Here is an 11,983-nt window from a genome sequence, read left to right as displayed (position 1 = left end):
TCCCAACTCATTCATTCACGGTTGTGCTTTGACAAGTTATTTCTGAAAGAAATTTAAATGATTACATTTGCATCACAGGTGTGGCTCTCCTGCAGTGCTGGGTTCCAGATTCAAATTTCACATCTTCATTGTTACACTTTCAGTGCTTTGTAACATACTGGGTTGGCTACAACAACATCAAGAACTTGTAAAGCATTGTTTACCATCATTAATTATCTGTTTGAGTTTTTTTGCTCAGGCTTCTGATTTGGGGGATTCACTAGCAAATTAAGGGTCAGTAAATGTTGCTTTTAACAGTAAAATCTTGGGTACTTGCTTTGTACAAACACATTTGTACAGTAAGTGAGGTTATGGTCCTTAGATCTTTTCTTAGGTAAATCGGTTTTTCTGAAAAAGTTACAGATTCAGTGGCTGACTTTGGAGGTGTAATGGTGTGGTCAGTGGACCTGGATGATTGTCAGGGATAACAGACCTGAGGCTTAAGGACTTTAAAAGGAAAAATATATATATTTTTTTATTTCAATTAAAACAATTTGAATTTCATTCCATATTCAAAGCACCAAGAAAAGATAAGATGTAAACATACAAACCTTTTAAAAGGTTTAAAAAAAAAAAAAAAAAAAAAAAAAAAAAAAAAAAAAAAAAAAGAGTGGACAATTCAACACTCAAAAAAGGAAAAATGCAAATCAAACAAAATGGTTACAATTATACACACACACACCACTAAAATATGAAGTTACCTTCATATTCACTTAACTTACAAGTTCACTTAACTACACAGACTAGTGCTACATATGTACAAATACATTAAAACCCTATCCTTTAACAACTTTTACAACCTAGTTGTGAATTTATTAGAGATCACATTTGGATCAGTCGCTCCTCTTGTACCATAGCGCTCCCCTCTGTGACACTCCAAGTAAGGACCCCAGTCCTCTGTGGGTGAACAGGCTGCTTTGATACGCTGAATGACAAAAGCTAAAGTTTAGAATCAAATAGTGCATGACTAACGCAACACCACTGACATGCTGTGCATGTTAATATACATTAAAAATCCTTTAAAGAGAAAAAAAAAAAAAAAAAAAAAAATTCTCGGATAAAACATGAACATCCTGCTTTACCTGCCAGGGGCCTCCACTGGCTTTGTACACTTTCCAGACTGCAAGAATAGGGATCCAAATGAGGCAAAATGCAGTCATACACCAGCCCAGAGAAATGCCCCAATCTGGATATACAACTGAGCCATATGTGGGGGATGTAAAAGTATACAAGGACCATACAAGAATAATCTGGTAAAAAAAAAAAAAAAAAAAAAAAAAAAAAAAACACATCTTTAGATATAATTTTTTATAATAATTATAGTTTAAAAAGTATGTACATACAGAAAGAACAACGGGGGTGATTAAAAACCAGCAAGCTCTCCACCATAACCAGAAGAGGGCGCTCTTACTCCCAATCATCATCTCGATATCTTTGATGAACCGATTACCACCTGAAAATGTTAATGCATTTTAGAAAAGAACAGAATAATAATTTGAGACAGGCAGCACATATAACTATCACATATTGCCAATATATCCACTCACCATACAAGATGGAAAGACCCAAGACCTCCAGTAATCCAGCGACCAGGAGAATCCATCCAGCACAAAAAGTGTCAATTAAATTCACCCAATATATTCCTGCCTATCAAAACAAAGCATTTTAAATATACTGTACAGTTGGGTTCACTCTGTGCAGAATTGCATTATTCACCTTTCATGCAATGCATTTTTAATCATTGTAGAAGTATCTCAGAGTAAATCTATATTCGTAATGGTTTGCCTACCCCTGTGACACATGGCAAGCCGAGCAAAAAGAGAACAGTGCAGACTGCTGTTGTAACAATTCCTCGCTTGGACTTCAAAAGCTTGGGATAGGCATCTTGAAGGCAGGTGGCGATAACCTCTGTAGACAAATCATGCTTAAGATTAAGACATATGCGAGTACTTTTATTTTACAGGATCTAAATCTGCTTTTCTTTACCTATTCCTGCAAACTGGGAGTCCAAGCCAAGGGTAATAAGCATAACAAAGAACAGTATTGACCACAGGGGTGAAATGGGCAGCTTAGAAAGAGCATCAGGGTACGCAATAAAGGCCAATCCAAAACCTAAAACACAAACTGGGGCTTAGCTTAATAACATTAGGATTAGAGTACATCACGCTAGAATGTTTGTTTAAACTTTGTTTTGTTTTAACATTTTATTGCTTGCTTTGTTTTAAAAGAACTCTTGAACGCTCTACAAATGCACTTGTTTGATTACTGGAAAATGAAAAAAAATACTACATTTACTGTACATTTCAGATCTTACCAGCATCTGCAACTTCTGACACTGGTCTCTGATAGACATGCGCCATGTGTCCAAGGATAGAAAAGATCGCAAAGCCAGCAAAGACACTGGTGCCACAGTTTGTAATGCACACTATAATGGAGTCTTGATAGGAGTTGTTGTAAAACTTATTGTAAGAGGAGAGAGCCATCAAACCACCCCATGCAACGGAGAGAGAAAAGAAGATCTGAGTAGCTGCATCCTTCCAAACCTATGGTAAAAACAGGCTACATTAGCTGACTGATATCAGTGGATTCCTGTGATTATAAACAGGAAGGTTAGACAGTTGTATTTAGTTCTTGACAGACCTCAGAATCAGCCAGTTTGGTGAGGTTAGACTTTGAACCGATGTAGAACTCAATGCCATCTTTTGCTCCCTCCAGAGTCACACCGCGAATCAGCAGGATAAAAAGAACGACGTATGGGAAAGTAGCTGTGAAATACACCACCTAAAACGTACCATTTATTATGTTAAATTGAATGCAAAATGCTTTGTTCTCCTGCTTCCTCAACACGACTTACTGTACAGATGATTTAATGTTACCGAGGTGAAACGCTAACCTTCCCAGAGGACTTTATGCCTTTGAAGAGAGCTGCTCCGACTAGTATCCAGGCAAGCAGCAGGCAAAGGGCAAGGTGCCAAACCACCGGCCCAGTCTCATTCATGCTGCTAGTGCGCTGAAGAGCCACCTCACTGTGGACAATTCAGTCACAAAGTCAAGAGAGAGAAAAAAAAAATAAAAAAATAAAAATATTCAGATATTTAAAATATATTTTCTCTTTTGACTCACTCCCATTGACTCTCGACTAAAGACTAAAGGTTAAAATGTTGAGGTGAAGACCATTTTTAAACTTCATTCAAAACAAAATGTCTTTAGAGAGAGAGAGAGAATTATAAAGCTAACAAAAACAATCCTAGATATTGGAGACAGTTACATTACCGTTTTACAGTCTGGGGATGGAAAGATTTATTATTACTATTATTATTATTATTATTATTATTATTATTATTGTCTTGCACTTACCAGGGTTGCATTCATTTAATTAAATTTGGGGGGGGGGTGGAATGAAAGTAAGATTTAAATAAAAGAACTACGATCCTTTTTTGTGCAAAGTGATGCATTAAGATTCTTTGATTTAAAAATTTTTTTTTTAAAAAGAACTGTTATTTGAATTTTTTTTTTGTTTTGTAACAATGCACTGTAAAACTGTTTTTACTGTCACCTTTGACGACCTTTGTTACGGTCACACTAAACACTTGTGTACATTGTCTAGTTTTTTTTTTATAAATACACATTTTTCATCTTGTGTTTGTGGGTTCCATCTTTAAACCAAAGCCTTGTAAACTTCAAAAGGCAAACATCCCACCCAAGCTTCCCGTTTTAACAGAAAACACTTCAGTAAAGAAACAACGCTCTAAAAATTTGTAATGCTGTGCCGATCATCCCAAAACATAAGTCATGAATAATCCAGAAACAGAGAAAGAAAAGTGTGCCAACAAAGCTCAGTCTCACTGAGAAGCTGTGCAAACACAAATGTCAACTTACTCCCAGTATTTCTCGCTAGGGCTCTGGCCTGCTGTAGATCCATTCTGGCAGGTCTGATTCTCAGTCACATTCAGTGCTGCAGCAGTAATGTTGTAAGCCATAGAAAAACAACATATGGTATAAACATCATTTACTACAGTATTATTCTGTATCTTGATAAATACTTTAAACATATACAGTAAAATAGTTAGATCTATAAAGAAGTTAATTTTAGATAATTTTAAGATAATTAAATAATTTTAGATAATTTTCTCGACAGTATTAAGTGTTAAAGGCAAATTTCCCTTACAAGCCAGTTCATCTAGAAAAACCCAGATACATTCATTATCGGAGCATAAAGTCAAGGTATGTGTGACCATGGGCCTCTTTAGAAAAGAAACAGTCTAACAAACCTGTTGAATTGCAGTCCTTCGCGCTCCAAGGGAGGGGGTATTGAAAAGATGCAAAAAGGTAGTAGATACTATAAGCAATGATCACATTGTAGTAGATTGCCACAAAAGTGCTAACCAGCATCATTGTGATGCCAACACCTACAGAAACACACACACACACACACACACACACACATTAAAAAGATGTTTAAAGTATAAAAGTCAAACATTTGAATTAATTCAAATAAATAAGTGTGCACTTGATTTGCCCATGTTGGATTTTTTTAGTGTCCACAAACCCCCTTAAACATTAATGTAAAGGTCCTGAGGGCAAATGTAATTATGCAATCTGCATGTTAACTGTTGGAGAAGCATTTGTCCTTGTGTCTCAAGGTTGGTTTAATACATTTATGAATTAGCCTTGAGGCATTTACCACATTGGTAGACCTCAAACGGTGGCAAAAGTTCATTTAAATCCACAGTGTATTCTTAAGAAACTCCTCAGCAGCTTTTAGATCTACCAAGTTTAAGATTGAATTCAGAGTTACCTTGCAGTATAGGAACCGCTTTCCACACATTGATGGGGCCTTGGCTGCAAAACTGTCCAAAAGAGCTCTCCATGAAGAACAGAGGAAGGCCAGCAACGGCCAGCATGATAGTGTAGGGGATGAGGAAGGCCCCTAGTTGTTGAAAAGACACCGTATTCAAAATAGCGAGAGAAAAAAAATGAAAGAAAATGTTCTTTAAATATGATTTTGTGCTCATATAAATGCTAGTTTAGATGAGTTACGAAGGTTAAAAAAGTTAAATGTATTGCCCTTTTTCTGGCCTAGTTTTACCTTCATGCTCCTATATTATACAGAATGAATAGGATATTACTTCAACATACATTATATGAGAATATCATCTTACTGTACCTCCCCCATGTTTGTAAGCCAAGTAGGGAAATCTCCACACATTTCCAAGACCAACAGCGTAGCCGATCATAGACAGCATGTACTCTCTTTTGCTGCTCCAGTTTCCCCTGTCAGTGTTTTCATCTTCTTGCCCAACATGAGAATCTTGTTTGTTAGATCCATTATTATCCTGCAAAAAGTAATAATAATAATAATAAATACTCATTATTAAATCTCATCACATCACGCTTTCTTTCTTTTTTTTTGTGATGTTTTATTTACAAGGTTTGGGAAGAGCACGTCAGATACTTAGCCTAATTAACACAGGTGGAGCACACTCAAGTTAATCAACACCATGGTATAAATACAGCTGACATACCTCTAGCCATTGACTGTTTATCAGCATCCCTCCTCCACCCCATCTCCTCACTTTGAGTTCAGACTACACGGAACCCTTTCCCAGATAGCATGCCAAATATGCATTACCATACTTTAGCTAATTATATGTAATCGTGAACTCGTGAATATTATCAATGTCAAAACATGCCAATAAATAAAAATTTATGTAAACAATTGTTTGTTACCTGCTCAGCTGCAACTGAGTTTTTGAATAGTACTCCTGTAATGTTGCTCAAGTTGTATTTCCTCATTCTTCAGCACAGTCTCAAGAGCGACAGGTGAAGTGATGGACACACCTGACAGAGAGTGAACCTGAGGAAAAACTGTACACAGTACTCTTATATAGTTCATATTCACCCCTTCCCACCCCCTTACAACATGACAAAACATCACATTTGTAGTGTTCATACTGTACACCTTACAGTCACTGATCATAATCTCGGTTTACATTTACATTGACTCTGTTGAAAAATCATAAATTATAAATCAATATTTTTATTTTAGCTTGATTTATTAAAATGATGTTTTTATGTCTAATTTTAGTATGCATCTATGGTATTATACAGTGTATACAGTTTTTTTTTTTACAATAGAAAGAACTGGGTTAATTTAGTAATCACTAGTTATCTGTCATCTGATCATTACTACTAATCATTGCAAACAAAGGCCTTGATAAACTACACTATCACTCAAGAGGGGCCTTCACAGTCATTCTGTCCTAACAACATGAAAATCACTTGTTTATGAGTCAAGAAGAAAAAATAAAAATAAAACATGAGGTTCAGATATGTGTATGACTTACATATATTCATCAAGCAAGATCACTTCCGTGACATTTTATCAGTAAACATTAAGGTGAGGCAGAGCTATTTAAGGAATGTCAGACACACGATATCCAGTGAAACAAAACTGGCTTAATTATTATAAAAATGTTTTATATAAAGTTCAAATTATGATGTGGTTTTACAGAATGATAGGTATTATATAGTTCAGTTAATAAAAACACTAGTAAACTCTGGGAATGTTTTATTGTGTGGCAATCATCAAATATATTATAAGAAAATGTAGCAATAATATTTATCAAGACACAAGAAAAGATTCTGGGAATTAAATGACTCCACTTCCCTGTTTTTTGTCTCCCAAAGCATGTTCAAGTGCAGATTCCAAACCATTGTTGACATTCCACAGACCCTCAGTGACTGGACAAGAGCAAACATAAAGTTCTTTTTATCAAGCCTGACAAGAGAGCACAACCTTAAAATAATCAGGCAACTTATTAACTCAAATCAGCTTCAGCTTTTCTACTGGTTTAAAAATCTCACCACCTGCATTTAAGCCTTATAAATCACTATCATCGTGTTAAGTGCCACATTACAGTATGCTTTGCAGATACACATGAACCATTTGTCAGAAACAGGTCATGAGGTGTTAACCCCAGTCCGATGTTGTTGCCCAGAAGTGTTTTGACTGTCATTAAAGTGCTTACCAGGTAATTACAGGTAAAGGAAACAAACAGTAGCCCCTCAAAGTTTTTGTCTGTTTCAGAGGAAAGGGCATGGAACAAAAGTGAGCACCTTTAAAAAAGCTTGACAGATGTGGTATAATTTTAATTGTTCAGGCAGCCATGCGAGTTAAATCTCAGATAAAATGGTTATTTCTTGTAAACTTTTTATTGAGTTTACTATCTCTAACAAGTCATTGGGTGACAAAGTGAAACAGCGCCTTGCTGACGAGTTTCCAATGCGTAATGTCCTTGTGACTTTGGTTTAAAAAAAAAAAAGTAAGCTATGCTCTAAAAATAATCTGCATTCAGGGTGTTTGCATCCAGGGTTTTAAGAAAGTAGAATTATTACAAATGAAGACACTTATAATAGTGAGTCATCTGCATTCACCAATTTCAAACTGTTGCAGGATGAAATACTCCCTGTTACACACTTCCTAAAGTCACATGATGACATAGCCCTATTAAAATAAAAAAATAAATAAAAAAACCCCGGACCATTAAGGTCAAAACATGTTCTAAAATCTGTGTAATGTGAAAATAATTGCCAGAGACTTGCAGACTAATAACACATGACTTGCAAATTGAATTTAATATGTAACTGATTCGTGGCATTAAGCACAAAAGCCACATTTTCCCAACTGTCAGTTTTCTTTGAAGGTTACTTCCTTGATTCAGGCCTCAATCTATCTAAATCTTCTGGTTATAGAAATACTCTATCAACATTTCAAAGACGTATCTACATATAATTAAGATTTAATAGAAATGACTTGATATTAAGTAATGATTAAGAAACATCTGTCAAAATTTGATTGTTGACTTAAAGGTAACTTGAGACATTGTGTTATAATCTATGATATCAGAATCAAACAGAGTAAATTAGCTGCTTGTGTTATGTGATTCCTTTAATAGAAATATGATTTTACATGAACTAATCTCTCTTTATTTTCTACATAGGCATTAGCAAGAGCCAATTTAGATATAAAGATATGAATGTCATCACAGAGGACTAGAGAAACATGATTTGTTTGGATGTTTTAAACTCACGTAAAAGTATTTAATACATCAAAATATTAGCTTTATTGAGTTACACGAAAGGTCTACAGGCATGTTTAAACACCAGAACCTCAGTCATTTTTATAACACATGCAATACATTTGTTCTTAAAACACAACCATTCAAAGTTTTTCTTTCCCCCTTTCAGATGTGAATGGAAGATTTTCTTTCATCTTCTCGTGACGATATCATATCAAACACATTATACAAGTTAGATGGATGTAGTCAAGTAAGCGCTTTCTGTTCTCCATTCAGTTCTTCTGTCTCACATGTAGAATAAATACTCACAGCATTGCTCAAACTTCTTTCCTGAAGAGACATGAATCCACAAACCTAAAGTAAATCAAATTTGTATCAAACAAATAGCAAAACTGCAATGTTGACTTTAGCACTGCCAATAGTGTCATCCAACTGACAGACAAGCACACAAGCATAGAATAAAAGCACAGAAAGGCATATTGAAATGGCTATTTGGCTTTTGAGGAAAAAAAAAAAAAAAAAAAATTCTAGCTTCACATACCTTAACAGAGGATCTCCATTTCCTATCTAAATCTCTCAATATCCTTTCCCCCCATTTCTGAATTTGTACTTCTCTCTAAAGTCCACAGGAAATTATATTCCTCTAATACAACATCCCAAGGCACTATAAATTTCCCTACAATAAAATTGAAAATCAATGCAATGTCATGCCACACTGATATAATAATGTTGGAGGGAAACAAAAGAGCCCCCTGCTGTTTGGTCACTGCCATTACATGGCAATATCAGAAGCCAGAGGAAGGCAAAGGGCAGCTTCAGAGGGCATGTCTCCAGCACTGATCTCATTTCCTTCCAGCCTCAAGACTCGCAGCTTGGAGAAGTTCATAACATCCACCACACTGCAGAAACTGCCCAGTGTAAACTCTGAAACGAATAGAAAACAAGTTTTATATGCAATTTCAACATGTCTGGAATGGGAACAGTCATTGGATGAAAATAGTTAAGACTGTTTCACCAAATTACACTGGAAGAAATCATTTTCTTAATCATTTTTAAAATCAAAACTAAGCCTTAAAAAATCTAAAAATGTTAAATTATTCAACAAGATTCATATACAAGCAAAAGGAGTCATAAGAGAATGTCAAAATATACCATTTTAAATATTCTTCATTTTATTTGTATTGTTTGTAATCATAAAATCTCACTAAATGTTATTTAAAAATAAATAAATGTAAAAAATGCTGTACCTTTGATCTGATTGGCCTGTAGATAAAGATGTTGCAGATTAGTACTAACAACAGGAATGCTCTCCAACTTGTTGAAGGACAAATCCAGCTCCACCAGACCGCTGTTGTTAAAGGTGTTTTGAGGGATGCCTTTGTTTGTGAGCTCATTGTGAGAAATACGGACATACTGGAGGTTGGCAAACTGGCTGAGGAAGTTCTCTGGAACTGCTTCGATGGAGTTGGACTCTAGGTAGAGCTGGTGGAGCATCTCAGGGAGACCATTTGGAACCTTCTTGAGCTGGTTACCGCTCACATCCAGCAGAGTTAATGACTTCAGACCTTTCAGGCCACTGATATCCTGGAGACCGTTGTTATGGAGCAAAAGTATGGTCAAATTCTCCATGCCCTCAAAAGCGTTGGGGGGAAACTTGGTGATTTTATTGTGATTGAGACGAAGGTCACGTAGTGAATGAGGCAGGTTGGACGGCACCTCGGTTAGGTTGTTGTTGTTCAGGTACAGGCGATCCAAGTTCACCAGTTTGGCAAACGCTTGCTTGCCCACTGAGTTAATGTGATTCTCATGCAACAAAACCCACACAAGGTTGGTGGCATTTTCAAAAGCATCATCTGGGACAGAGGTGATCTGATTGTGTTGCAGGTACACATACTTCATCCGGGATGGGATGTAAGGCATTTGTTTCATGTCGCGGTTGTCACAGTACATGGCGATTGGGAAGGTTGGAGGACAGTCGCACTCCTCGGGACATTCTCCTCCAGTGTTGTCGGCCTGCAGAGAGGCGTAACCATGGCTGTGAAGGGAAGAAAGCCACTGGAAAGGATCTCTGTCCTGAGCCAGCGAGAACTTCAGGAGTCCCAACAGCAGAAGAGCGATTAGCCGCATTGTCACTGGCAAGAGACTTGACAGCAGCAGACAGAAAGAACACTTTTAAGATTTGTAGGATTAATTAAAAATGCGTAATTAGTGACTACCTTGCTGTAAAACCAACCCTGGATAGACTGTTGGTCTTAGCTGGTTTGAGCTGGTCTAGCTCCCCACCCAGCCCATATAAACTTATACCAACCAGATGCCCTAAGCTATTTTTCTTGCTTTTTCCAGCAAAATCTGGCTGCTTTTATTAGAGTTTTGGTCATTTTATGACTAGTTAAACCAGCAAACAGCCTCGCCAGGCTGGGAAACCAGGTAAAATAGTGAAGACAAACCATCTTTAACTGGTTTAAGCATTTTTTTTTTCTGGCTGGTCTGGGTGGCTAGCTGGTGTTCTAGATTGTCTAGATGACAAGTGCCCAAAATCCATCTGTAACCATAGCAAATCAGATCAGGCTGAAGAACCAAAATCAGTTTTGATTGCTTCAAAATGGTTTTGCAACCGGGAAAGGTGCAGGAACACCAAAAATGGAATTATAGATAAAAACTAAATACTGAAATTATTGCAGATCAGGCAAAAAGTTACTTGCGTGTGATACAACTGAAAAATAATGGCTATTGTATAAAAACGAACAGGTCAGGTAGGAAACCCAGGCATTTCATTTATCTATACAGTAAAAACAGCTTGAAAAAACATATTCCCACAAAATAGCAACACAACCTGTATTCAACTACTGTGAGCTTGTTCCACTTAGTACCAAATCCAAAGTCTCCATTGAGGCAGAAATGCAAAATAAGACAAAAATAAATAAATAAATAATAAATCTTCCAAGTAGCCAGTAGAAAACAGCATCACACCTACCTGATTAGCAAAGCTCTGCCTTCTCTTTGTCTCGCTGCGAGTCCTTGTAGCAAAATGAAGTGGCTTTGGCAAAGACTGCAAATACCCCTTCTCCCCTACAAGCTTTTTTGCCTCCACCCTCCGAGGCCCCCTCTCAACCACCATCCAATTACAGAAGACTTGCCTTTCTCCATCCCAAGTCCATTTTTCACCAGCGTTGAGTGACTGGTCTCGATCACTCCCAGCTGTGGAACATGTTATGGACATCTGCGTCTGCATACATCAAGCTTTTCTCATTAAGGAGAATGCGGCCCTTACTGCGAGACTGACCAAACTATCAACAGTGCATGAGGGAGCTGTATACAACTCTACAGACTTACCGTCTTACCTCTGAGCCGCCCAAGAGGCACAGCAAACATGTTCCCTTCAGATTACAAAACAGACACATATTCAGCACATTTTCTTCAGATGCAGACTGAATGACTCAAGTCATTTACCTGAAAGCAGTGGCAAATATTAAACAGTCTGTCATTCGATCTCTTGTGTGTTTCATATCTCAAGGCACTCATCCTGAGGAATGTCAGGTCCTCCATCTCCTGAGAGGCCTCTCTTTGTGGTCTTTGATGGCTGGTTGCAGCCAGCTGGTTTTTGGTAAGCAGATCTGTGGCACGCTAGAGGTGCTGGGCTTTGGACTTGACACAAGACAAAAAGCCAGACAGCTTCATGTTCTGACAGCTCCAGGACTGAATCACAAACACAGGTCTTGAGGGAGCCTCCATTTTTATTTACTGCTTGAAGGGTTGAAAGCCCATAGGTGTGGATGGGTAGTAGTGGGAATTGTGCACGCTTTGCCAACTTTGTGTAGCAGGTTTGCTTTAATGATTTAAAAAAAAAAATCATTGTCAACCTT

At 37.1% G+C, this 11,983-nt stretch overlaps 2 protein-coding genes across 2 annotated transcripts; both read right to left on the bottom strand.

Annotated features, from left to right (window-relative positions):
* Nucleotides 1-629: 629 nt before the first annotated feature.
* On the bottom strand, nt 630-5,454 carry LOC109069641 (sodium- and chloride-dependent neutral and basic amino acid transporter B(0+)-like). Its single transcript, XM_042734271.1, has 13 exons — nt 5,207-5,454; nt 4,838-4,969; nt 4,311-4,448; nt 3,919-3,994; nt 2,933-3,065; nt 2,680-2,820; nt 2,354-2,582; nt 2,026-2,151; nt 1,829-1,947; nt 1,587-1,686; nt 1,383-1,492; nt 1,122-1,289; nt 630-964 (listed from the first exon to the last, which is right to left on the bottom strand). Exons 1-13 carry the CDS (start codon nt 5,409-5,411, stop codon nt 833-835), a joined length of 1,809 nt encoding a protein of 602 aa, XP_042590205.1. The 5' UTR covers nt 5,412-5,454; the 3' UTR covers nt 630-832.
* A 2,687-nt stretch (nt 5,455-8,141) lies between these two features.
* Nucleotides 8,142-11,235, bottom strand: LOC109069649 (fibromodulin-like). Its single transcript, XM_042734274.1, has 3 exons — nt 11,095-11,235; nt 9,368-10,263; nt 8,142-9,044 (listed from the first exon to the last, which is right to left on the bottom strand). Exons 2-3 carry the CDS (start codon nt 10,245-10,247, stop codon nt 8,893-8,895), a joined length of 1,032 nt encoding a protein of 343 aa, XP_042590208.1. The 5' UTR covers nt 10,248-10,263; nt 11,095-11,235; the 3' UTR covers nt 8,142-8,892.
* Nucleotides 11,236-11,983: the final 748 nt, after the last annotated feature.

This window comes from Cyprinus carpio, chromosome B11, assembly GCF_018340385.1.
Source record: "Cyprinus carpio isolate SPL01 chromosome B11, ASM1834038v1, whole genome shotgun sequence".
NCBI classification, from domain to species: Eukaryota; Metazoa; Chordata; class Actinopteri; order Cypriniformes; family Cyprinidae; genus Cyprinus; species Cyprinus carpio.
The sequence above is the reverse complement of the archived record's forward strand: the minus strand, read 5'-3'. Positions and strand labels throughout refer to the sequence as shown.

Bases quoted from the DNA above. Each gene is read 5' to 3' on its own strand.
- LOC109069649 (XM_042734274.1), bottom strand. From the start codon at position 10,247: ATGCGGCTAATCGCTCTTCTGCTGTTGGGACTCCTGAAGTTCTCGCTG. The intron at 9,045-9,367 runs GTACAGCATTTT...TATTCGTTTCAG, and splicing joins ACAGGCCAATCAGATCAAAG to AGTTTACACTGGGCAGTTTC.
- LOC109069641 (XM_042734271.1), bottom strand. From the start codon at position 5,411: ATGAGTATTTATTATTATTATTATTACTTTTTGCAGGATAATAATGGA. The intron at 3,066-3,918 runs GTAAGTTGACAT...AATTGTCCACAG, and splicing joins CCTAGCGAGAAATACTGGGA to TGAGGTGGCTCTTCAGCGCA. The intron at 1,290-1,382 runs GTATGTACATAC...TTTTTTTACCAG, and splicing joins TCACCCCCGTTGTTCTTTCT to ATTATTCTTGTATGGTCCTT.